At 43.2% G+C, this 27,349-nt stretch overlaps 1 protein-coding gene and 1 pseudogene across 2 annotated transcripts in view; both read left to right on the top strand.

Annotated features, from left to right (window-relative positions):
* Positions 1–27,349, top strand: part of GALNT18 (polypeptide N-acetylgalactosaminyltransferase 18) — a 346,810-nt gene that overhangs the window by 250,500 nt on the left and 68,961 nt on the right. For both annotated transcript variants that reach the window (XM_061201464.1, XM_061201465.1), the window contains exons 4-6: positions 1,432–1,615; positions 3,240–3,437; positions 7,785–7,899. In XM_061201464.1, coding sequence (XP_061057447.1) covers positions 1,432–1,615; positions 3,240–3,437; positions 7,785–7,899 — 497 coding nt within the window. The remainder of the gene's footprint in view (positions 1–1,431; positions 1,616–3,239; positions 3,438–7,784; positions 7,900–27,349) is intronic.
* LOC133099061 (60 kDa heat shock protein, mitochondrial-like) lies at positions 25,290–26,718 on the top strand (annotated as a pseudogene).

Genomic DNA, 27,349 nt, shown 5'->3' with positions numbered 1-27,349 from the left:
TCTTTTTTCTTTATTCTGTTCCACAGGAGTGAATTCCACCATTCTGTCTTCCAGGTCACTTATCCGTTCTTCTGCCTCAGTTATTCTGCTATTGATTCTTTCTAGTGTAGTTTTCATTTCAGTTATTGTATTGTTCATCTCTGTTTGTTTGTTCTTTAATTCTTCTAGGTCTTTGTTAAACATTTCTTGCATCGTCTCGATCTTTGCCTCCATTCTTTTTCCGAGGTCCTGGATCATCTTCACTATCATTATTCGGAATTCTTTTTCTGGAAGGTTGCCTATCTCCACTTCATTTAGTTGTTTTTCTGGGGTTTTATCTTGTTCCTTCATCTGGTACATAGCCCTCTGCCTTTTCATATCATCTATCTTCCTGTGAATGTGGTTTTAGTTCCACAGGCTGCAGGATTGTAGTTCTTCTTGCTTCTGCTGTCTGCCCTCTGTTGGATGAGGCTATCTAAGAGGCTTGTGCAGGTTTCCTGATGGGAGGAACTGGTGGTGGGTAGAGCTGGCTGTTGCTCTGGTGGGCAGAGCTCAGTAAAACTTTAATCCGCTTGACTGCTGATCGGTGGGGCTGGGTTCCCTCCCTGTTGGTTGTTTGGCCTGAGGCAACCCAACACTGGAGCCTACCTGGGCTCTTTGGTGGGGCTCATGGCCGACTCTGGGAGGGCTCACGCCAAGGAGTACTTCCCAGAACTTCTGCTGCCAGTGTCCTTGTCCCCATGGTGAGCCACAGCCACCCCCTGCCTCTGCAGGAGACCCTCCAACACTAGCAGGTAGGTCTGGTTCAGTCTCCCCTGGAGTCACTGCTCCTTCCCCTGGATTCCAACGCGCACACTACTTTGTGTGTGCCCTCCGAGAGTAGAGTCTGTGTTTCCCCGAGTCCTGTCGAAGTCCTGCAATCAAATCCCACTAGCCTTCAGAGTCTGATTCTCTAGGAATTCCTCCTCCCGTTGCCGGACCCCCAGGTTGGGAAGCCTGACGTGGGGCTCAGAACCTTCACTCCAGTGGGTGGACTTCTGTGATATTAGTGTTCTCCAGTCTGTGAGTCACCCACCCAGCCATTATGGGATTTGATTTTACTGTGATTGCACCCCTCCTACCATCTCATTGTGGCTTCTCTTTTGTCTTTGGATGTGGGATATCTTTTTTGGTGAGTTCCAGTGTCCTCCTGTCGATGATTGTCCAGCAGCCAGTTGTGATTCTGGTGTTCTCACAAGAGGGAGTGAGAGCACGTCCTTCTACTCCATCGTCTTGGTTCAGGGCCTTTGCCTCTATTTTTCCCTTCAAAGCTGAGCTGGGAAATGCCAAGGAAGACCTGGGGAGGGGCCTGGCTCCTCTTGCCTCTCCTTGGGGGTCAGCTCACCCTGAAAGCGTGAATGTGTTGATTGCCCCTGCCCTCCGTGTGCTAACGGTGCATTTTCTCCCTCACAGAGGAGCTGAAGGAGAAGCTGTCAGAGTACGTGGACAAGGTGAATGGCCAGAAGCCAGGCTTCATCAAGGTCGTGCGGCACAGCAAGCAGGAAGGCCTTATCCGCTCCAGGGTCAGTGGTTGGAGGGCCGCCACTGCCCCCGTAGTGGCACTCTTTGATGCCCACGTGGAGTTCAACGTGGGCTGGTAAGTGCCCATCGGGAGCTGAGGAGGATGAGTCCCAATGTGTTCCCGGGACTTTGGCTCAAATGGGTGCAAAGCCTGCTGAGATCTCAGTCATGATGGAGGAAAGGAGAGATCTGGGTGTATGGGTGACCAGGCCACAGGGCTGGCCCTTCAAGGTAGGGGAGGGTCAGGGATCAACAGGTCAACACACAGTGTCTCTAGTGTTGGTGGCATCAGGTGTGACTCAGGCTGGTGTGGTCCTCTAGGAGACGTGATGGGAGAGAGGGGTAAATGCTAAGGGCAAAGTGAGAGTTCCAGCCCAGCTAAGGACCAGGCTGCAACCCCCGGGAAATGGAGAGCTGGACCAGACACAAGGCAGAAGCCCAACTCCAAAGACAGGAACAGGACCGAGGGGGCAAAGGGAGCCAAGGTGACTTGACGTTGTCACAGGTGCCCTGGGCTCCCCCAGATGCCAGGCCAGAGGTAGCACAGAACCTCAGATTCTTTCTACTGGTAAAACTAGGTTTAGAAAATCTTTCTTTCTCTGTCCAGGGCTGCTCAGGTGCTGGGTGGGGCACGGCCTCAGTGGCTTCAGCCAAGCAGGGACAGGGCACCTGACACCAGCATCCCTGCAGGCTGGAGGACGTTGTATGGCCCACTGTATGTGGCTTTGCAGAGAGCCTGGGCCTAGGGGGCCCAGGTGCTGGGGATGGCCGAGTGTACTACGCTAACCACTATGCATTGATGGCACTGGGGTCTGCTGTCCCCCCCTAGACTCCAGGTGCCACCCTCTGCCTCCCTGGAGTGGGGTGAGGTGGGCCCTTTAGCAGGAATGGGCAGCGGGCACGCACACAGCAGGACCGGGTGGAGGCATACTTTTACATAGCAGGCCCGAATTAAGGCTGTAATGCAGCCATTTTTTATAGGTGAAGTCACTGCTTGCCATTTGTGACTATTTAAAAAGCATTTTCACTGGATTTATGGCCAGAAGAGGAGAGGGACACTTGCTATTTCAAGCTGATTTGAATAAACAATTGTGCAACAAATGCATTTTTAATGAGAAGCTTATCATTCCCATCTGCAAACATTTTACTCGCCTGGTGCCCACAGGGGTTCCGGGCTCCATGGAAGCCAGACCCCCCCACCTCTCCTTGGGCAGTGGGGACACGTGGGGTGCGGGTGGCATGTCTGGAAGGACCGAAGCAGCATCACACGACGGGTGGAAGTAGGTTTGTTCTCACCTCTGTGTCTCTGCCATCCTCATCTTCCTTTTCCTCCTGGTTGATGCACTGCATTTTAGCAAAATCAAAGCCCAAGTTGAAAGCTTCCCATAGAACCTCAGATCTGTTCCTTTCTTCTTTCTTAAGTCTTGATTTCTTTTTTTTCTAATGGAAAAAAGGAAATCAAGCAGACACCAGGATCTGAGGCACTAAGAATCTGTCAGCTCAGCCTGGGACATGCTGAAGGAGGGGTCAGGCCTCTTGCTAGCCCGGAAGTATGGGGGTGGGAGACCAAACAGGAACTCTTTCCCAGGAGGCAGAGCAGCTCTCCCCTGGAGGTGACGGCCAGGAGTTCCTTCCTCCTTCTGTGCGGGAAGGAGCTTTAGAAGGTGCCCGTCTCCCCTCTCTCCCTCCCCCCTGCCCAGGGCTGAACCTGTGCTCACCCGCATTAAGGAGAACCGGAAACGGATCATCTCGCCATCCTTTGACAACATCAAATACGACAACTTTGAGATAGAAGAGTACCCGCTGGCCGCTCAGGGCTTTGACTGGGAGCTGTGGTGCCGCTACCTAAACCCCCCTAAGGCCTGGTGGAAACTGGAGAACTCCACGGCCCCAATCAGGTAAAGCATTCTTACCTGGGGTCTCTCTGTCTTGTCTTCCAGGCAAGGGCTCCCCTCCCAGCCTGACCCTTGTTTCCCAAACTCCAGCCGCATCGACAAGTGACCTTCAGTCACAGCTTACAGCCTTTGACGATCCCTTTTAAAAGAGCTGTGGCACCCAGAATCCATTCAGAGCCTCAGAGTTACTCATTTCAGCACATTGCTCTGGGATACTTGCTGGGCGCCAACTGCTGTGCTGGGGATACAGAGTGATCAAGACTCGATTCCTGCCCCCAAAAGCCTGGAGTCCAGTGAAAGCAGAGAAAATAATTGGAATAAAATAAGTGGAATAACAAAGTATTCCCCATGCTGGTGGAAAGTGCATGGAAATTGGGGAGAATTCTTTTCGGAGCGTGTAGCATTCGCACTTGTTTTTTTTTAAGGGCAAGTAGGAGATTGCAAGGTTGGGGCAGGGACACTCATATTCAAAGGAGAAGAGTGAGTTCATGGACACAGAGGAAGTTCAAAGGGACCAGAAGGAAGGAGGACAGTGAGGGGGGAGCCCCAGGCAATGAGGCCCGAGGGGCAGAGAGGCAAGACCAGACGCCACGGCACCGTGCACGCCTCTGGCTGATGTTTGAGCTTATCCTGTAGGACTCAGACAAAAGTGGCTTCAAACTGCCATTCAAAGATCCCACACTCTTTCTGCCTTTGCTGCTGCCTTCAGAGACACCCAAGTGACTCCTCTATGTGGCCTCTATTTTATGGGTCAGGACTCCTGAAACAGCCATCCCCGCCAGCCCTTATTTCTATCTGGTTAATCACAGATCAGGTGCCTTTATGCACCCTGCAAAGTCCTGACCGTTAAACACACAGATGGCATCAGAAGGTGGCCTAGGGGACAGTTCCTGGAATGAAAGAGGAGATTAGAAACTGTTGTTGCTTTGTATTACGTGAGGGAGAAAGATTATGAAAAATTTAATTGAAAGTGAGAGATTACTATCTAAGATGGCATTTTTCCTTGCCAGAAGAAAAAAACTGTATTCATGTTTACAACAGGATGGAAGAGAACCCCACCTAGCTTTCCTGCGGTTGTCTCTGTCACCTGTTAGGCCTCTGCCACACTTATGTTGTTAAATATTTGCTGGGAGGTCGCTGTGTACAAGGGCCTTTTACACACATGGTCTCATCTGCTCTTCCTCATAACCCGATGACAGCTCACTGTGTCATTCCCGTTTTACAAGATGAGGAAAGCAAGACTGACAAAGGGGAATGACCCTGCCAAAGATTCCAGCCAGTGCAACCAGCATCCAAACCCAGACCAGCTAGATTCCGTACCTAGTGTCATCCTCCTAGGCGCCCACTTTTGAGCTCAGAATTCTACCCCCAGGTGTGGCTGAATTCTACCCCCAGGTCTGTTGATTGCTATTGGAGGGAAATATGCCATAACACAATGAGCTGTCTTGCAGAAGACTGCACTGGTATTAGCTGCTTCTGTTCCGGGCATTGCTAAATGTATCAGCCTGGACTTAATCAGTAAACCCACATTCTAGGTCCTTGACAGAAAATATCATCTCAGCCTCAGATATTCCATCACCTAATTTTTATCAAAATCCTAACCGAGAGAAATTATATTAATGGAAGATTTTGAAAGAACGTTCTTGGTTTACACCTGGATGAAGACAGCCCCACAGAAAGCTGTGGGTTATACAAGTGTATCTTGCCCACCTTGGAGCTGTGCTTTAGTGCTTTACCCCCACATGATGTAAGCTATAAAAAGAGCCCAGAGATATCTTCTGTTGCGTTCTAAAGGGGTGGCTTTAAGATTGTTGTCCACTACATCCCAAAGTGACCCCTTTAAGAAGACTGACATGAGAAATTTCTTTCAAACTGAAAGGCTTGCGATTCCTGAGGAATTAGTATGACATTTCTACATGGGAACTTTACATCTTACTTCTAAGACCGTGTGTGTTCATTTTCACCTTGGCCACCAGGAAGCTCAGGGTCAACTTTGTGGGTACACTTTAAGAATCATGAAAGAAGACACATGCATTCTAACCAACCTCTAATTTTTGGTGGAATTTTAGTCTTTTCAGACATTTATCTATTTTTTTTCAATGTATTTTACATTCTCTTGTAAGCTATTTCTAACCCTTTTGGGAATGAGGCAAGATATAAATCAGAAACACTTTCAGGCTGAGTAGGTCCACTTAATACCCTAGCCAGTTAATAAGTAATGAAGACTGAGGGGGCCTGTGCTTTTCTCAGAGTACTGTTTTAGATTCTGTTCTTTCTCTGACTGGGTCTGGCCGTTTAGGGAAGGCCCCCTACTTTGTATCCCGGAATGCCCTGCCCTGCTCAACATTTGAGATATGGGGATATATGTATATGTATAACTGATTCACTTTGTTATAAAGCAGAAACTAACACACCATTGTAAAGCAGTTATACTCCAATAAAGATGTTAAACAAAACAAAACAAAATAAAACACATTTCAGTAACATTGAGGAAAAGGCTGAGAGTCCACTCTGCAGGGCTGATGTTTTAAAACCACCATGCATTTAGAGGGGGGATTCTCTGGGCTTCTTCAATGTGCAAGTGCATCTTTTAAAATGATCTTTTGAGTACCAATTATGTCCCAGAGGTTTTCAAGTGCTTTTACATTATTTAATTTAACCCTTGTGAGGTTATAGTTGATTCTATTTCATAGATCTGGAATCAGAGGCACAGAGAGTCTAGGGAACTTCTTTCAGAGATGTACAGGCAGAACGGGGAATCTTTCCCCTAGCACTCACCTCTAAAGCCAGGTCACACGTCCCCCCACCAGAGTAGGAACTCAGCCTAAAAGAGCGGTGGCTTGAGGTGGATTGACTGTCCTGGATGCCTGCGGTCTGTGGAAGCTGAGGCCATTCAGAATAAAAGGCCGTAACTTGAAAGCAGGAGGGGCACGGACCCCAAGTCACCAGTCTCTGCCCAAGCAGCCTCCTGCATCAGCATTCTCCAAAGAAATGGCCTGCAAAATAGCTGTTTCTCCACCTTGATGAGATTCCAATTTCGAAGATGGGTCCATTTGCATTTGAGTGACAGTTTCGCCATCACTAAGGATTCTTCATTTCTCCTTTTCTTTCTCTTCCCCTCCAATTCCTCAGCCACCAGCTGATAAAATGCTACACAGGGGCTAGAAGCGGTAGCAGCGTGCAGTGGAACAATTCAAAGTAATTTGTGTAAGATGATGCTCTCAGCAGAGAAGCAGCCCACATGCGCTCGTGCTGATTCACCTAATGTGAATCTCTCCTCGTGACATTCTGCATCGGGTGTCTGTACACAGCCATGAATCCCGTGCTCACACTCGCTAAGGAAAGGCCTTCCAGCTTCTGGACCCACAAGCCGTTGACGTGTTGCTCCAGCCTAAGACCCCTGCTGAATTCCAACCCAGACCAGCTAGCTAGGCCCTGCCTGTTAGATATCTCCCCCTAGTGACCCACAGTCACTTTAAGATCAGTTTTCCCAGCATGGACTCTCTCTTCCTTCTGAAACCAGCTTCTTCTCTATCCCCCCTATTGATGGGTGGTCCCCACTCCACCATCACCCAAGCAGAACGCCAGCTGGCATCCAGATTCCTCCCCCTCTCTCATCTTCATAGTTCATCTGTTTCAAAGTTCTGCTGCTTTTACTTCAAAATATGTCTTTAAATAATCTCTGTCTCCGGTCCTGGTACTCTGGTCCAGGTCTTCATCATTGCCCATCTGGATACAGCAACAAGCTTCCCAACTGGATTCCTCGATTTCTATCCAATCTCCTCCAATCAATCACCCCACAGCTGCCTGAGTATTCTTTTTCCAAACACAGATCTGCTTATACCACTGTCTGCTTAAAATTCTTCTTTGACACTCATTTACCTACAGATAAAATCCAAATGATTTACCATGCTATCCAAAGCCCCAACTCATCTCTCTAAAGGGACCAAGGTGAAGGGTGGGAAAGTTGGTGTGGGTGCCTGGGTAGAAACAAAAACTGGCTATGCAGTTCAGAGTGCAGGGGTCAGGGCAGCCCGAGATACAGTCATGCAGTCTAGACTGGTAGGCTGAGCACTACTTGTCTGGGCTAACATACATGCAGGCACCACCAGAAGTGATGGCTGGTCCCAGGACACAAGCTGTCTCCCACTGCCCTGATGAAACAGCCTCCCTGGAATAGCTGGTGAGGGTGGACCCAGGAGGGCCACTCAGAGAGCAAGGCCCACACCAGTTCTGGCAGCAAACGAAGGGAGAGGACCAGATCCTCCTGGCAGGAAGGCAGCACTGCTCTGGCGGCCCCCATGAGACAGCCCCTCTGCTGACCACTGGCCATCTCCCCATGCCCTGCAGGAGCCCTGCCCTCATTGGCTGCTTCATTGTGGACCGGCAATACTTCCAGGAGATCGGCTTACTGGATGAAGGCATGGAGGTCTACGGAGGCGAGAACGTCGAGCTCGGGATCAGGGTGAGCAGGGTTCCTCACCCGTAGGGCTTGGCTCAGCTCCCCAGAGGGTGAATGAGTCCAGGAGTGGAGAAATGGGGCTCAGGGTTGAGGGTGGTGGACTGATTCTGGACGTCTAGTCCCTAACCTTGGTCCATGTGTATGTGATCAGGGCTGGTGGGGATGGGATAGAGACACAGGTTGGAACCTATAGAATTTTCAGGAAGAAAAGAACATCAGAAACTACTTTGGCTGGGGTGGGGACATGGGAGAGTTGAGCTCCCAAATCAAGGGTGACATCTTGGCTAAAATCAAACACAGACTTCTCAGGGGTGAGCAAAGGGGTGCTCCAGGAAGGGGCTGCTGAACAGGAGGGACCCTCAGAGTCGCTTCCTTATACTGTCACCTCCCTTTGGGATTTCTCACTCTGTTATTCTCCATCTCCCCCACAGTGGCCAACAGAACCTTCCTAAAGACTTTGTCAAGAGAGGGCAACAGAGAAATAAACTCACGGGGAATAAACAGCAAAACACAGCCAGGCTCACTCCATGTGGGTTTCTGACCCACCACGTGTTGGTCAGACCCTCAGGCCCGTACATGCCTCACACCACTTTCCAGAGATATCCGCCATCCTGCCCCAAGGTACAGGGCCCTTTGCAGTTATCAACGTGCGGTGTGAATCCACACCAGGTACAATTTAATTTCTCATCCTACAGGAACATTTCCAAGGCTCTGGCCCCTTTCTCTGGGCCCATGAAAAGATAACTCCCAAATGAACCCCATCCCCATGACTGAGGGACACATTAGGTCCCTTGGCAGGTGACAGAAATGTGATCATGGATACAAGGAAGGACCTCGTCCACTACAGGGAAGCCCACTGCTCTGTCTAGGCTGTGGTCCTAGCCTCATGGAAAAACCAACATGCAAGCTGTGCTTGTCCTCAAAATGGCCCCCACTGTCCTCTCCACAGGGCTCTCTAAGCAGCCTGGCACACCATGCGCTACAGGCTCGCCAGCCCCTGGCCAGCCCTTGTACCTGCTGGTGTTCATGGCAATCATCTGAGATGTTCCCCCTCGCTGCCTGCCCTCCATGCAGTCCACCCGGTATCTGCCTGGTTCCCATTAGTGACCCCATTCTTGCTCCTTTGGCCTTAGTGTCTGTATCTGGCGTCTCTTGTTCCTAATCTTTGGTGTCTTCTCAAGGACTCCAGCTTGAATACACCCTCCTTACCGCCTATCTCCAACCCACTGGGCAGTCAGCTGGCCCTGGACAGTCCTCGCCCTGCCCTGAGGGGAGACTGGGCACCTCCAATGAGCATCTCACAATACCTCCAGTAGCCTGGCAGGCAGTGTGGGCCTGACTCGTCACCCAGACTTAATACTAGGGCTTTGAGGTCTGGCGGCAGGAGCAGCTTGCCTGAAGCCGAGCTTAGGAAACACTTCCAGACACCTGTATTCACTGAAACCCAGAGAAATCTCTTTGGAGACAGTCAAGATGCATGGGCTTATTGGGGAGCTAATATATTCAGAGAGGACAGAGCCTGCATAATCACCCTCACTTCTCCGCTCTCCCTATACTAGTCATTTATTCACCATTTGTGTCCTCACCATCTCATTTCCGCACGTTCCTGGATAAATGCTTGCCCCCAAACATAATATTTTTTACTAGGAGCTGCTGCTGGGAATTGGCTGAGCGGGCAGGACCGCCTCCAGTCACTTATGTTCTCTGGGTAAAAATGTCCAGGAATGGAGAAAGGAATTAGATTTGTGAACTGTGCTTCCAGCACGTATGTGAGTGGTGGGAGACTCCTGGCTTTTCCTTGCCTAGATTATAAAGCTGCTCTGGAGTGTGGGCCTGGGTGAGGCTTTCAAATACTTGTTTAAAATTTGGGGGTTTGATGCTTGGGGTGTAAAATACAGTATAAAATGTTGCCTGGCTTTTTTTTCTTTGTCTCTTCCCTCCCATTTGACAGAGGTGAAGTATCATGGAGTTGAAGGAAACGTGGCTTTTAAAGCAGGGACCCAACAACTTGTTGGCTGGCAGAGCTGAGGACAGAAGGAGGGGCTAGTTAATCTGAATTTCAATTCCAGGTTCCCGCTAAAGGGATACAGAACCTCCAGCCATCTTCAAAATAGATGTTCACATTTTGTGTGGTTATTAGTGTTTTTCTTTCATGTTTATGAGTTAACATCTCAGTGCCTCACTTTCTCCATCTGGGATCTCCCTTCAATTACTCCCCAGGATTATATGTAAAAATGAGAGACATTGCTTTCCTCCCCTCATTTATTCAGAGGCAACTTATTCAAAGTCCTTACCCGTTTGGAACACAGAAATAGAGCTGTTTGCACAATTATTCATTACCTGCTCTGGCACTTTACTTATATAATCCATCTACAAAACACCCTAAAAAGTAGCTGTTATCATAATACTCCTTTTTTCAGATGAGAAAATTGTGAAATGAAGAGCTTACGTAATATGTTCTCAAGGTCATATGACTTATAAGAGGTAGAGAAAAGATTCAACCCCAGATCTTTATGATTCAAAAGCCTAGCTAGCTAGATATACCAGTGACCTAGGGATAAAAGTCCTTTGAGCATTCCCAAAAGAGTATTACAATGTCCATGCAGTAATTTTCTTCTACTTTACTCACAGTCGTGTCTACTGAGTCCTCATTTAAAGCCTTATTCTTATTTTGCTCTCAATTCTAATAAGCCTTTTTTTCCCCCCAGTTTATAAGTCCACAACTCAGTGGGAAAAAGAAGAACTGCTATGGACAAGCAGAATGAAAAGCGATAGAAGTAAGAGCTGACATTGAATAGGAGACAGATTATACAGATGATGGCTATAAAATACTAGAATATATAAGAAAGTATTCAAGAGCTGGCAAGGAATTAAGAAGTTGTTAGAAACTATTATCTGTTCAATTGAGTCCCCTTTAAAATATGTTGAAATTCTAACCCCCTGTGCCTGTGAATATGATCTTATTTGGAAATAGGATCTTTGCAGATGTAATCAGGTTAAGATGAGGTCATACTGCATTAGGGTGGGCCCTAATCCAATATAACTAGTGTCCTTATAAGAGAAGGAAAATCTGGGCACAGACAGACACAGAGGGAAGATAATCATGTGAAGATGGAGACAGAGATTGGAGTTATGATGCCACAAGCCACGGAATGCCTGGGGCTACCAGAAGCTGGAAGAGGCAAGGAAGGATCCTCCCCTAGAGGCTTTGGGGAGAGCATGGCCTACAGATACTTGATTTCAGACTTCTGCCTTCAGAACTGTGAGAGAATACATTTTTTGTAGTTTTAGGTGATCCAGTTTGCTGTGCTTTGTTATAACAACCCAAGGAAATCAATACAGACACCAAAACCGAAGTGAAAGTAGGAATCAGAGAAAGCCTGAGTCCATTATATTTGAAGAATGTGATGATTTGAAGTTTATGATTTCCCAGTTTCATGGAGTATACAGAGGACAGGATACAAAGCCTAAGGCTTGACCAGCATTAAGAATCTAGTAAAATATTCCCTACCCTTTACCTCCTATAAAGCTGGAACTGCAAAGGCCCATTATCTGAGTATAAAAATGGGTTAGAAATACTCCCACCCACATTTTCATCATTAGAGTGAAAATTCCCTGTCTCAATCTTGTGGTAGGAAGAAAGGAAAAATTCTCTTCTGTGAATCCCTCCCTTGGATCTATCATTCAAAATCAAAATACTTCATGGTTCAGAAAATCTCGAGAGGAGAATTTAACTTAAAGTTGTTAGAAGTTCTTAGGCATCTGCAAAAGTGCACATGAATTCTCTCTGGGAAAGACCCCTTTAACCCAGGCCACAAAACTTCTCACAGCTAGAGTTCCAAGGAATGTGAGTTCAGTTTTTTGTTTTTTTTTTAAATCATGAAACAGACAAGGGGAAAAGAAAGAACCAAGAGCAAACACCAGCAAAAGCATTAGATAGCCAAATTTGATCTACAAAGTCTTCAAGTATTGAATCTATCAGAAGTAGGATATCAAATAAGTTGTATACTATATTTAAATAAATAAAAAGAGATTGAAATTATGAGTAAGAAGCAAGGGACTATAAAAAGACCAGTCATATTAGTATAAAAATAGAATTTCAAACATGAGAAATATAAAAATGTGAATTGAAAGCTTAATGGATGTATTAAACAGCTAGATGGATATTGTTAAAGGAAAAAAAAATTGAGTAAACTGGAAAATAGAGCTGAAGAAATTATTCAACATTACCCCAGGAAGACAAAGACAAAAATATGAAAGAAAGAGGTTGAGAGACATGTAAAAATGAGAGGGAGTGTCTAATATCTTAGAATTCCAAATGGAGATGATAGAAAGAGGATTAGACAAAAGGAATATTTGAATAGATAATGACTGAAAATGTTTCCATACTGATGAAAGACACCAATCCTATCCTCAGATTCAGGAAGTCAACCTATCCAAAGCAGGATAAATACAAAAATATTCACATTTAGACATATCTTAGTGGAACCACAGAAAGCCAAAGACAAAGGAGATCTTACAGCAGTAAGAGAGAAAAGATAGACTACCTAAAATTTAATGATAATTAGAATAACAGTGGATTTTCCAATGGCAATAATGGAATCCAAAAGACCATGAAATAATATCTTCAATATGCTGAGAGAAAATATCAACTTTTATATGTATACTCAATTTAAAAAATCCTTCAAAAATAGGGAAGAAGAAAGCCATTTTCTGACACACAAAAACTGAGTTTGCTACTAACAGATTCTCAATAAAATAAATTTTAAAAGACATACTTCAGGTATAAGGAAAATGAGCCAAGAAGGAAATCTGAGATAAAAAAAGAATAATTAGCTCATATATGAGTAAATCTAAAGAAATATTCATGGTAAATAATGTATTGCAAGGTTATAAAAACAAATTAAAACTACAGTGTATGATGACAATTGCAAATAAGTTGGGAGGGGTGATTGTAAATAAAGTGCCTAAAATGCCTATATTATTAATGAAGATGGAAAAGATTCTGGTTGACTTTAAATTCTGATAAATTAACCATATTAAAATTTCTAGGGGGGCCATGAAAATCATATGTATAAAAAGTATAACTTCCAAAGTAGTAGAGGGGAAAAATCAAATATGAAAATGGTAAGAAAGAAAAATAAAACAGGTGGTACAAGAAAAAAACATATAAAATGGTAGAAATAAATCCAAATATATCAGTAAATATGGTAAATTTACATGGGCCAAATTAAAAGACTAACATTTTTAGACTAGATTTTTAAAATTATCTGTAGGCTATTTATAAATATAAGCCTGAAATATAATAATACAGAAAAGTTAAGATGTAAACGAATGGAAGAAGTCATAACAGGTAAATACCAATCAAAAGAAAGTTGCTGTAGTTATGTTAATATTAGAAGAAATACCATTACAAAATACTTTAGGATAAATACGGAAGATTTCTACAAGATGATAATATGTTAAGCCCATCAGGAATATATAACAGTTATAAGTTTTTATGTGCCTAATTGCACAGCTTTAATTTATATGAAGTAAAAATGGATAGAATTTCAAGGAGACATCAACATCACCACTAATGTAGTTGAGGATTTTAATAAATTTTCCCAGTAATTGATAGACCAACATAATTAATAGTTTGAATCAAATGGGCGTATATACAACACTGCATCTAACAACTACAAAATAGAACAATTTCAAGGGAGTAACATCATATAAAACATGTTATCCGACCACGATGGAATTAAATTAAAAATCCATAACTAAAAACTATAGGCAGAAGCCATATTTTTGGAAATTGTGAAACATTTCTGAATAACTCATAGGTCAAAGAAGAAATTATACTAGAAATTTGAAAATATTTTTAACTGAATGATAACAAATATACTACATATTACATTATGTGAAATGCAACCAAAATAGCACTTAAGAAAAATTGTAAATCAAAACAGTATGGTATTGGCATAAAATCAGACACATAGATCAATGGAACAGAATAGAGATCCCAGAAATAAACCCATGCATAAATGGTCAATTAATTTACAACTAATGAGCCAAGAATATACAACAGAGAAAAGATGATCTCTTCAATAAATAGTATTGGAAAAACTGGACAGCCATATGCAAAATAATGAAACTGGACCATTATCTAACACCGTACACAAAAATTAACTCAAAATGGATTAAAGACCTGAGCGTAAGACCTGAAACCATAAAACTCCTAGAAGAAAACATAGGCGGTAAGCTTCTTGACATCTGTATTTTCAAAGCTCTTTCCCTACAGTTATCCTATTTAATGTACACAGCAATCAAGTGCTATAGGCAAGCCAGATATTATTATCCTAATAGTGTTATATGATTTAAAATGTTTATATTGGCCAAAAAAGTTAATTCATTCTATGGTTTATTATCTTATTATTAAAATCATTATTTTAGCAACAAAGTTAACAAGAAACCAATTTAAGTACTTTGTAATCTATAAAGTGCTCTATACTAAACATGATCATATCTATTATTATTATACATGTAGATGTATATGTTGCATAAATATACAACCATACGTTTCATATAGTGCTTTATTTTTTTAAGCATGCTTTAATTTGTAAGGAGTATTGTAGTCCTACTATAAGCAAGTCCCATTGCTTGGGGCTTGGTGACAGTCACCAAAATTCAAAGTACTGCGTTAGAGCTAATCTAGGCTAAACCTAGATTATAGGCCCATGCTTAGCTGCCAGGGGTCAGGGACCCTTTCAGGTTCCATGGGCCCAAGTATTACACATGATGTGGTCCCTTATATAGGAAGGGAATTTAGAACCTTAGAATTTAGGTACAAATGTCCTCTAAAACATGTAATATAATATCTAGGATATTGTACTCCATATCCCAAATATTTTATCATAAATGGGATTTTTTAAAAAAACCTCTTTATTATGAACAACTTCAAACATATCCAAAAATAGAGAGAATAGTATAATAAATCCCCTTGCATCCATCACCCAGTATCAACATTGTCAACTCATGGACAATTTGGTTTTAATCTCTGTCCCTACCCAATCCTCCCCAACTCCAGTTATTCTGAAGCAAATCTCAGACATTATATCATCAAAAAAATTTTCATTATGCATCTAAAATGGAGAAGAACTTTTTAAAAGAAACATGGTCTCAATACTATTTCCGTCCAAAAAGTGTTGAAAATAATTCCTTAATACCATCAAATATTCAATCAGTGTTCAAATTTCCCCCAATTCTCTCATAACATTTTTTTACTTTGTTTTACAATTGTTTCTTTTTTTTTTTTTTGGACTTTATATTTATTTATTTATTTATTTATTTATTTATTTATTTATTTATGGCTGTGTTGGGTCTTCGTTTCTGTGCGAGGGCTTTCTCTAGTTGCGGCAAGCAGGGGCCACTCTTCATCGCGGTGAGCGGGCCTCTCACTATCGCGGCCTCTCTAGTTGTGGAGCACAGGCTCCAGACGCGCAGGCTCAGTAGTTGTGGCTCACGGGCCTAGTGGCTCCGCGGCATGTGAGATCTTCCCAGACCAGGGCTCGAGCCCGTGTCCCCTGCATTGGCAGGCAGATTCTCAACCACTGCGCCACCAGGGAAGCCCCTACAACTGTTTCTTGAATCAAGATCCAATTGATTAATATATCTTGCAAGGCTCTATTAATCTACTGGATTTCTTTCTCCATCTCTTTTTTCTCCTTGTAATTTATTTTTAAAGAGATCAGGTTATTTGTCCTGTGGAGACTCCCAAAGTCTAGATTTTCCTGATTGCATTCCCCTGATGTCATCTAACATGTCCTTCTGTTCCGTATATTTCTTCTAAATTGCTAGTTAGACCTAGAGATGTAGGTTCGATTTTGTAGCAAGAATATTTCATAGGCAGTATGCGCGTACTTTTAGCACAAGGTACTTAATGTCTTGCTGTCTCTTTATCCTGTTTCATTGCTACCTCTAACATAAACATTTTGCTTTACTTTACACTTTAAAAAAATAAAAGGGAATATGTATATATTCACATCTCCTCTTTCTTAGATAAATGGTAGTATGCTATGCACACTTTTCACTATTTTGTTATATAAATTTTTTTCTGAAGACTACTTTATAATAGTATATAGGGGTGCTCCTCATTGTTTTTTCATAGCTGCATGGTATTCCAATGCATGCACATTCCATGGTTTATTCTACCAGTTTCTTGTTGAGGGCATAGTGCTACAATGAATTGTCTTGTGCATACAGTTTTTCATATTTTTCTGGATTATTGTTTGAATAGGTTCCTAAAAGTGAAATTGTGAGGTCAAAGGGCAAATGCATGTGTAATTTTGCTAGACATCATCAAATATCCTTCCAGAGGGGTAGTATTTTTCCCACCAGGAATGATGAAGGTGCCTGTTTCCTCACAGTCAACCAACAAAGTATGTTGTGGAATATTTGGGGTGTTGCCAATCTGACAGATGAGAAGTGGCTTTCAGAGTAGTTTTAATTTGCATTTCTCTTATTAAGACCTAGGTTGAACAGCTTTTCACATGATTAAGGCCATTTGCATTTCCTTTTTCCATGAGCTTTTCATATCTTTGGCCCATTTTCCTGCAGGATCGTTAATCTTTATTTTTAGAGTCTCTTTACACATTAGGGATGGTAATACTTTACCTATCATATACATTGCAAATATTTTCTCTCAGTGTGTTACTTGTTTTTTGTTACTTGTCTTTTGATATTTCTTCTGGTGTTTTTTTGCCATGAAATTTTTTTTTTTTTTAATGTAAGCAAAAGTCTTTTTCCCTCTTGCTTCCCGAGTTTAGTCAGAGTAAAGTTTACCCACTATAAGGGTCTAGAAAAATTCACCTGTATTTTTTTCTAATACTTGTATGGTTGTATTTTTTACATTTTAATCTCTGATTCATTCAGAATTGATCCTGATGTATGGTGTGAGGAATGGGCCCAATGTCTTATTTTTCTATATGGCCATCCAGTTATCCTAACACCTTCTATTTAAAATTACATCTTTTCCTCACTGATTTGCAGTACTACCTTTATCATAGACTAAATTGCCATACATATTTGGGTCTGTTTCTGAATTTTCTATTCTAGTTCCATTAATCTGTTAGTGTATCCATATACTAATATCACACAATTTTAATTATGTAGCCTTTATATTGTTTGTAAGTTCAAACTTAAAAATGTTTGTAAGTTATATTAAGTTTGTAAGTTGGATTCTGGCTTGCCAACTGTGTATCATGGAGATCTTGGATTCAAAGGAAGAGAAGATCTGTGAGAGACAGAAATATCACCTTTCCCACTTCCTTCCTATCTAGACTTTAAAATACTTAATGTCAAGATTTATGGCTACTTAATTTTCAAACTGATGCTTGGAACCTAATATGTGCTCAATGAACAGGTTTTGAATTTGAAGGCCAGTCAATTGTAAGAGAATTTATTCTATATATCTCAGAAGGTTAGAGCCATGAACAGTGGGGTGGAAGCTGTAATGGATGTAGTTATCAATTCAATATGAGAAACAAATATTAGAATCATAAAAAGGAAGGGATGCCTAATGGAATCGTGAGCTCCCTATAATAGGACATGAACATGACCACCCCTCGGTATTACTAGAAAGAAATGAGATTTATGACCGAAATACTAATAGTTAATAGTAGTGTAGCAGTAATTATATGTGAGCTACTGTCCTAAGTGCTTTACATGTATTAACTCCCTTAATCCTTGCAGCAACCTTGTGATGTAGAATCTTTTATTACCCCCACTTCCAGGAGGGTATACTGAAGCACAGAGAAGTGATATAACTTGCCCTAGGAAAATGGTAGGACATATATACACTACCAAATGTAAAATCGATAGCTAGTCGGAAGCAGCTGCATAGCACAGGGAGATCAGCTCGGTGCTTTGTGTCCATCTAGAGGGGTGGGATAGGGAGGGTGGGAGGGAGACACAAGAGGGAGGAGATATGGGGATATATGTATATGTATAGCTGATTCACTTTGTTATAAAGCAGAAACTAACACACCAATTATACTCCAATACAGATGTTAAAAGAAAATGGTAAAGCTGAGATTTCAACCCAGGAAGAGTGGCTTCAGAAACCATTATGCCTTATATAGATAGGCATAGTGTAGTGGCTTTCAGTAAGAAATCAGATCAGATTTCTCATGATCTCCTTGTGGGTTCATTTATGTGTGTATTCATTCATTCATTCTTGCCAGGTGCTGGGAAACTGGAGGTGAATGACATAGACCCTGTCTTTGAGTGGCCTTCAGTCTAGCGGGAGAGACAACCACCTCCCCATTTTCTAAGTATCAATACTAATCTAACAGATTATAGAAAATGTCATGAGCTTAAGCAGGATGTTTTGACCCCTTCCTCCATTGTGACTTTAAGGACTTCTGTGTTTTTTGATCTACCAATGGCGACTGTAGTAAGTATACAACTCAGAGAAACTGCTGACACTATTTCTTGTGATAGTTCTAAAAAAAAAATTAAAAAAAAAAACAAAAAATGCAAACCATTATTCTTTTTCCAAATTATGAGTAGTAGTAAAGATCATCAGCACGAACTAAAGCAACAAACAAAAATGAACACAGTAAAAATTTTAAAAGCTAAAAAATTGATTGAAGAAATGAATAGTAGTATAATTTACATCTGCGAAATTTGATTCAGGAAAACTAAACTTGGTTGAAATCATGACCACAAAAGAAAACTCTGTGATGGAGGCCATAATTGTAAAAAAGATGTAGATTTAAAAATTACTGATAGGTAAGTCATATCTTAGTTGTAAAATCAATGCAAAAAAGTATTAACCCCCATGAAAATAAGTCTAGTAAAATAAAATTGGAAAATTAGCATAAAAGGAAATATATTTTAATTACATTATATAGAAAATTGACCAAGAGAATTAAAGTCCCTTAATGACATTTATTCCAGAAAATACTTCCTGGATGAAGATTCATCATTGTGAATATAATTCGGATTGAAGCACTAAGTAAGGCGTAACCCAGTGCTCAGGATCAAAATGGCAAGGATGAAAGATGCTGTGTGCATTACAGTAGCACCCAGGAGGGAGTGACCCCTCTACCCCTGGGAGCTGGGTGAGGCTTCACAAAGGAGGCAGCGTTTAGGCTGGGCCTAAGCAATGAAGGTGTGTTATTCAGGTGGGAAGAGGAGGACAGGTGTTCCAGAGAGTTGAGGTGACACGTGCAAAGTGACAGCTGAGAAAGAACATGACTATGGCTGAACTCTAAGGCTGGGAACTGGGGATCTGTAACATGGGGCTAAAACAGAGGGCCAGTGACAGACAAGGTAGAGCCATCAGGTGGAGGAAAAGAGTGGTCATTGGCAATCCAGCGGGTGGCTTTCGGTGGGCTCTTTGCTCATCCTGGCTTGTCCAACATTTTCATCAGTGACTTAAGTAAAAGGAAAAAGTGAACTTATGGTGGATGACCTATTACTGGGAGAGTCCAGACAGACATTTCCTTGGTTACTAACATTGGCCTTTCTAGGTCTGAAATGTCTAAGAGTTGGTTTAGTGACATCAACTCTTGGGCAACAAAAGAAGATTATTATTTCATAAAGCAGATACATGCTCTACAGTTGGTAGCAGTATTAGGCCACAAGTCTGGAAGATGATGATAATGTTATTAATCATAACAATAATGAGAGGAGGAACTTCCATTTATTGGATGCTATTGACCCATCACTTTGTTTATATTATCATTAATTTTTATGTAAGTCCCATGAGGTCCGTGTTGTTATCCCCATTTTGTAAGTTAGGAAGCTGGAAGTAATAGGATAAAATGCCTCCCCAAATCACTCAAGATCTTAAGAACCAGCCTGAGTGGTTTCAAGGTTCATACCTTATCACTGTGTCACGATGCTCATCCACCTCTGCCTTCAGGGTTTAAAATTGTCCATGGCATAAAGTTTAATTTCAGGGGCTAACCTGGGTCAGCATCACTTTGGAAAATGACCACAGTACCGTTTCAGTGCTTGAGGATTCAGCCCAAATCCCTCATGGGAGATGGGGCCTCGTTCAGACAGTACCACGCAATGTCTTCACCTGAGGTCGCAGAAGACATCAAAACTGGAGAGGGTGACAGAGACAAGAGCTGAGCTGAAAGCCAGAGTCCAGAGTGTCAGAAAGGAGGTAGATTGAGGAACTGCCAAATGAGAAGAGCTGGTAACAGGAGGTCAGAAACCTGGCTTCAGGGAGCCAGAGACACAGAGGAGGAAGAGAAAGCAAAATAGGGGATATAGCAACTGCCCAGAACAGGCATCGCCATTATTTGAAACTTTTACAAAATATATCTAGGGTTAAAGGGCTAGAGACTTTGCTAAAATTACTAGTGAAAGAGGCCCAAGCAAGTGTACGTGTGCTTGTCAAGCCTGCTGGATACTGAAGCACCCGAGGGACCACACGGTTCTCCCCAGGGGCCTTGGGCTTAGAAGGCTGAGTAAGCTCATTGCTGGCATCACGGCTGTTCTCACCCAGCCTTGGGTGAGAACAAGGACGCTAATTAAAAACACTGGATACCACGATTTTAGGTACATCAGCTAGTCTCTGCCAGCAGTGACAGAGACGTGAAAAGGAAGAGAAGGGGTGTGGGCACCAGCGTTCTCGCTCAACTGGAAAGGTCTCAGGAGACCACCGGAAGCAACATCTTATAGAAAGCCTACAAGCAGATTCTCTGACCCACCCCCTGTCCCTGGAGACAGAGAAAATTAAACACCTTAAATTGGATTTTAGTCTCTGTTGCTTCTAAATGTTATGGTTGGTCCAAGCCAGCTGGAGCTAGAGTTCAGAATAACCTGCGAGCTTAGAGCCACACATCCTTCTGTGGGGAGGGGGGGGGAGGGCGTGGCGTGGAGGGTGTCGTGGGCTGCCACTGTTTTGTATCACTCTTTCGTGAACTGGGATCTGCCGTGGCATTGTCCTTCAGCTGCTGTCATGGGGTAAATAAAGCCTACAGGAGGCTGCAAGCTGTACAATGGAATAACTATTCATCTATGCCGTCTTCTGAGGCCAAGGATTTCAAGACACGAGACACAGGTTTCAAGGTTGCGGGCTTTTGTTCTTCCTAAGGGCACTTTCCCGGTGACTCAAAGCTTTAGCTAAGGCATTGTCCATGTGTTCCCTTAGCGCTGTGTTAGATGCTAATAGTGGTCTGAGTGCTCATTGGAGGTCAAGACGTAGCCTTTCCTGGTCCTTAAAAATGAGTTATTAAAGTTTGACAAAGATGGCATTGCGATTTCAAGCCCAGATGATGAGAGATTTGGGGGTACCATTGACTAAGAAAGGGGTCTTTGGTGTAGAGAGTTGGTTTGTGGGGAAAAATGGGGCAAGTTTTATATTAGAAATAACAATGGAAATAACCAGAAAGCTCGCATTATTCGTCCATCTATTTATTTACACAGTGAACATTTATTATGCTGCTTGTGTTCTGTACCTGGCATTAGGGGAGAAATGTAATACCCGGATCTTGACTTCAGCAAGAAGCCAGAACTAAAGGTAAAGAGAAGATTTGGAGGTGAGACAGGGGATCAGGTGCCCTCTGTGTGCCCACTGAAGGTAAGAGGATGGAGGAGCCCAGAGAGGATGAAAGTCTTAACTAGAAAGAGATTTTAGAATTGAGCATGGGCATAGGAAATGGGGCAGGTGGCAGCGTGGTGCCGATAGTTACAGAGAAGAATTGACTAGAAAGATAAGAGCTGGGTTGGTGGAAAATCACAGATGTCATGGGAAGCATTTCAGGATTGCACTAGTCATGGTAAGATGACCACTAATGATAATAGCTACCATTTATTGATTGTTTACTTTGTGCTTGGTGCTTTTATTTATTTAATACTAGACAGTGTGCTGAGCGCTGGGCATACAGTGATGAACAGGATTGTCTACGTTGTACCCTCATAGAGCTTACATCCTGGTGAGTTTTATGCTGTATGTCATTTCGTCCTGAGAACCGCAAGAAGCTAGAATTATTATCCTCATTTTACAGACGAGAAGACTGAGGCTCGGAGAGGTTGAGTCAGTTGCCCAGGTCCCACATAGGAAGAATTTGGTGGAGCTGGGATTTGAACACGGTTCTGTCTGATGCCTAAGCCTCTAAAACCCTGTACTGTGAGAATATGAGTGGAGAAAGGGCATCCAGATGCAAGTGGAAGAAGCCTTTGAGCGGACAGTTGAGGTCAAGGGGTGGTGATAGAATACAGATTTCAAAGGAGGGATTGAGGGGGCAAGGAGTTTAGAGATTTTATTTGACCAAGAATGGAGGGAGAAGGATTCCTTGAAAACTGCTTGCAGGCACAGGCCAAGTGCAAGGGCCCTGGGAAAATATGGACTTGACCTTGAGAGAGGAGTTGACATTGTCCTTCTAGGTGGTCAGCTGTAGCCAGCCCTGCTCTGTTGGAATGTGTGCCACTAGGCGTGGCCTCCTGGGACCATGGGGCCTGAAATTCCCAGGGCCCTTGAGGTCTAAGCATCCTGGGGCCTACGAAGCCTAAACCTTCGGGATCGGGGTCTTCTCTGCTTGCGATCTCCATATGGGAGGGGAGCTTAGCGCCCCAAGCAGCCCAGAGCCAATTATTCTGCCATGCTGGGTAGCCAGAAGGTATCTGAAAACATTGAGAGGAAGGCTCTTTGCCATAGCACATTATCTTTAGCTCACCTGCCACGGAGTGACTCTGCAATTACAAACCAGCCGCCGAACAGACACAGCTTAACAGTACATTGTAAAAGTTTTACGGTTAGTAAAGATAAGTGCAAAATTAATCCCTAAAGAACAAAGCAATTAAAAAAGTACATAATGAAGCAATTACCTAGAAATGGTGGGGGCAGAAGGAGAGGACCCATGGACAATTTTATTCTGGAAGGGTCTTCACACTTATGTTTCTTTAATTGTGTTCAATGAGAGAGCCATCGCAAAGTAAGATGAATAAGCTGCACAGAAGAGGTAACAATTGATAAAGGGGTTTGAGAGCCAAGCTGAAGAAAATTTTACCTTGTTAAAAAGTTGGGACCAAGGTGGAAAATAGCTATAAAGGCCATTATTGGGACCATTAATGAAATTTGATTATAGGCTGTGGATTAGATAATAGTAATGTCTCAATGTATAATTTTCTGATTTGGGGAAAAATGCAAAAGCAAAAGCGTAAAAAACCTAGGGGCCAGCAATGGATGTTAAAGCTCCAGAGAGAGTCAGTTTCTCTCTCCTTTTCTTATTCTTTTTTTGTTTTGTATTTTGTCTTTCTTTAATTGAGTCTGCCGGCTGCTTTGTATTGTGCCCTTGGAAGATAACTTCTTTGCCACCATTACATCGTGTTTCCAATTTTCCAGGAAGGGACCACCAGGCAAGGCCAGAATCAGCTCCTCAGAATGACTGATAGAAACTGAGCAGGGACTGCCCCCCCGCTTTCCTCCTCCCCCCCTCCTCCTCTTTCTCCTCCCCTTCCTCCCCCTCCCCTCCCCCTCCCCCTCTCTTCCTCCTCTCCCTCCTCCTCCCCCTCCTCCCCCCTTCCTCTTCCTCCTCCTCCTCCCCTTCCTCCTCCCCTTCCTCTCCCTCTCCTCCCCCTCCTCCTCTCTTCCTCCTCTTCTTCCTCCTCCCCCTCCTCCTCTTCAGCACAGCATCTCTACCAGCATGATCACCATCCAAACAGTGTTGTGGTTTTCTTTTGAAAAATCCTCATACTCACAAATCTGAACTTGCAGAAGGGGAATTAAGAGACATCTATTCCCATTGCAAATGCTCTTCACTTTGTAAAGCGATGCAAGGGGCAAGATCCTGATGAGTAAAATTTCCCAGTGCTTACCAATGATGGTTTACAGAAATTATCCCTACACACAAGTTTTTCCATCAAGTGGGCTTACCTGCACATAAAGTCAGCCCTGAAGATAGAGAGTTACCCCCAGTAACACCCCCAGGAGACGTTTACTCCCTGAGGTCCTGTCTCTCTCTGTGTCTGGGCTGTCTCTCTAGTTCTGGATAGTCTAAGGAACGGGACCTCTTTCCTTGCTTAGTGCTGGCCACACTCAATGCAGCGTGTCTGGCTTTATTCATTATGCCTACTTCAAATGCTGCTCGTCAGTGAGTGAGGGTCTTGATGGCGTGTGTCATTTTCACTGCCTTAGAATTGGTAGTCCTATAAAGAAATCATGGCGTAGGGGAGAGAAAATATTAGTAATACTATGATTTCAAGACAAATGCTTATCTTGGGTTTCAATATTTCTAAAATTAGGTTGTGCCTGAAAAATTTGGCATATATAGATAAATAATAAATATATAAATAAATTACAATTTATTATCCAAATCAGAACACTTTTGAGAGTAAAAGAGGATACCACTAACTGTTACACTGGACCAGCAGGCATGAACCAATGTTGTCATGGGCAAACCAGGACATATCACTTAACCTATAATTTTATATGTACATTTAATGCATTTTCATTCATCTGACGTTATTTGGTAGGCGCCTGCCATAGGTGACATTGGGCATACAGTGTTTAACATTGATCATGTAATGCTTAAAATTACATGCTTAATATTTGGCATACAATGTTTAAAAAGTAAACACAGCCCCTTCCCTCTTGGAGCTGATGGTATAATGGGACAGACAGCTGATAAAAGGGAACAAAGAATAGATGTATAGTTACAAATTGTAATGAGTGCCGTATTAGTCAATTCCGGCCGCCATAACAAAATACCATAGACTGGATGGCTTAAACAACAGAAGTTTATTTTCTCACAGTTCTGAAGGCTGAAAGTCTGAGATCAGGGAACCAGCATGGTCAGATTCTGGTGAGAGCTCTCTTCCTGGCTTCCAGACAGCCCCCATCCTGTTGTGCCCTACATGGTAGAGAGAGAGCTCTATGGTCCCTTCCTCTTCTTATAAGGACACCGGTTGTGTCTGGTCAGGATTCAGCCCTTACAACCTTATTTGACCTTCATCACATCCTTAAAGGCTCTATCTCCAATACAGTCACATGGTGGGGGGCTGGTGATAAGGCTTCAACATATGAATTTTCAGGGTCGGAGGGACACAATGAAAAACACAGAGTGTAAGTTCCAAAAAGTCATGGGCTTTGTAGGTTTCATTCAGTGACAAAATTCCCATCTCATATTACAGCCCCCAGCACAAAGGAAGGAAATACTCAATAAATGATGGTTGAATTGAATTAAAGCGGAGAAGGGACATGATCTGATTTATAATTTTAGAAGATGGACTGGACAGCAACAAAGGTTGAAGCGAAAAAACTTGTTAGAAGGCTATTGATAGGTGGAGGGAGGGGACACGGGCTCATTGCTGTGTGTGCCCTGCAGTCTGTCCCTCACTCGCCGCCGACTGCCTGTCTCGTCGCCCGCAAGCCGTGCCGCCGCCCCACAGAAATGCTTCGATTACCCGCAGTCCTTCACCAGATGAGGCCAGCGTCCAGGGCACTGGCTCCTCATCTCACTCGGGCTTATGCCAAAGATGTAAAATTTGGTGCGGATGCCCGAGCCTTAATGCTTCAAGGTGTAGACATTTTAGCTGATGCTGTAGCCGTTAACTATGGGGCCAAAGGGAAGGACAGTGGTTATTGAACAGAGTTGGGGAAGTCCCAAAGTGACAAAAGATGCTGTGACTGTTGCAACGTCCATTGACTTAAAAGATAAATATAAAAATATTGGCGCTAAACTTGTTCAAGATGTTGCCAATAACACAAACGAAGAGGCTGGGGATGGCACCACTACTGCTACTGTACTGGCACGGTCTATCGCCAAGGAAGGCTTCGAGAAGATTAGCAAAGGTGCTAATCCAGTAGAAATCAGGAGAGGTGTGATGTTAGCTGTTGATGCTGTAATTGCTGAACTTAAGAAGCCGTCTAGGGGCTTCCCTGGTGGCGCAGTGGTTGAGAATCTGCCTGCCAATGCAGGGGACACGGGTTCGAGCCCTGGTCTGGGAAGATCCCACATGCCGCGGAGCAACTAGGCCCGTGAGCCACAATCACTGAGCCTGCGTGTCTGGAGCCTGTGCTCCGCAACAAGAAAGGCCGCGATAGTGAGAGGCCTGCGCACCGCGATGAAGAGTGGCCCCCACTTACCGTAACTAGAGAAAGCCCTCGCACAGAAATGAAGACCCAACACAGCCATGAATAAGTAAGTAAATAATTAAAAAAAAAAAAAGAAGATGATGCCATGCTCTTGAAGGGAAAAGGTGACAAGGCTCAAACTGAAAAGCGTATTCAAGAAATCATCGAGCAGTTAGATATTACAGCTAGTGAATGTGAAAAGGAAAAACTGAATGAACGTCTGGCAAAACTCTCAGATGGTGTTGCTGTGCTAAAGGTCGGTGGGACAAGTGACGTTGAAGTGAATGAAAAGAAAGAGTTACAGATGCCCTTAATGCTACGTGAGCTGCTGTTGAAGAAGGCGTTGTTTTGTGAGGGGGCTGTGCCCTGCTTCAGTGCCTTCCAGCCTTGGATTCAAAACTCCAGCTAATGAAGATCAAAAAATTAGTATAGAAATTATTTTAAAAACACTCAAAATTCCTGCAATGACCATTGCTAAGAATGCAGGTGTTGAAGTTGAGAAAATTTTGCAGAGTTCTTCAGAAGTTGGTTATGACGCTGTGTTTGGAGATTTTGTGAATATGGTGGAAAAAGGAATCACTGATCCAACTCAGGTTGTAAGAAGTGCATTACTGGATGCTGCTGGAGTGGCCTCTCTGTTAACTACAGCAGAAGTCGTAGTCACAGAAATTCCTAAAGAAGAGAAGGATCCTGGAATGGGCGGAATGGGTGGAATGGGAGGTGGTATGGGAGGTGGCATGTCCTAATTCCTAGAATAGTGCTTTACCATCATTAATGAGCTGTGAGAGGAAGCTCAAGGCAGCGTTCCTCACCAACAACTTTAAGAGAGGTCAGTTGAAGGAGATGACAGAAGAAAAGGCTGGCTGATGTTTAAGAAAATCACTATAACCATCAGTTACTGGTTTCAGTTGACAACATAGAATGGTTTACTGCTGTCATTGTCCGTGCCTACAGATAATTTATTTTGTATTTTTGAATAAGGACATTTGTACATTGCTGGTTAAAAAAAAAAAAAAAAAGAAGGCTATTGATAGAGTTGTCCACAGAAAAATAATTGGACCAGAATGTTGTCTGTGCATATTGAGAGATGTGATTAAATTTAAGCTATATTTAGGAGGTAGAACTGACTGTATTTGCTGATGCATTACTGGCTGTGAAGGGGGAGGAAGAGGACATAATTATGGATGAGTTACATAATTATTTATGTAGGTTTCAGGCGTGGGCTATTAGATTGATGAGGGGAAGACGAAGGGACAGCTGGGGAGGCAGGGAAGGAAATCAAGAACTTGGTTTTGGACAAGGTAAGCTTGCAATGCCTGCGAGATACACACGTGGAGGTGACATGTAGGCAGGTGGATATATAAATCTCGAGCTTAG

This window comes from Eubalaena glacialis, chromosome 10, assembly GCF_028564815.1.
Source record: "Eubalaena glacialis isolate mEubGla1 chromosome 10, mEubGla1.1.hap2.+ XY, whole genome shotgun sequence".
Classification (NCBI taxonomy): domain Eukaryota; kingdom Metazoa; phylum Chordata; class Mammalia; order Artiodactyla; family Balaenidae; genus Eubalaena; species Eubalaena glacialis.
The sequence above is the reverse complement of the archived record's forward strand: the minus strand, read 5'-3'. Positions and strand labels throughout refer to the sequence as shown.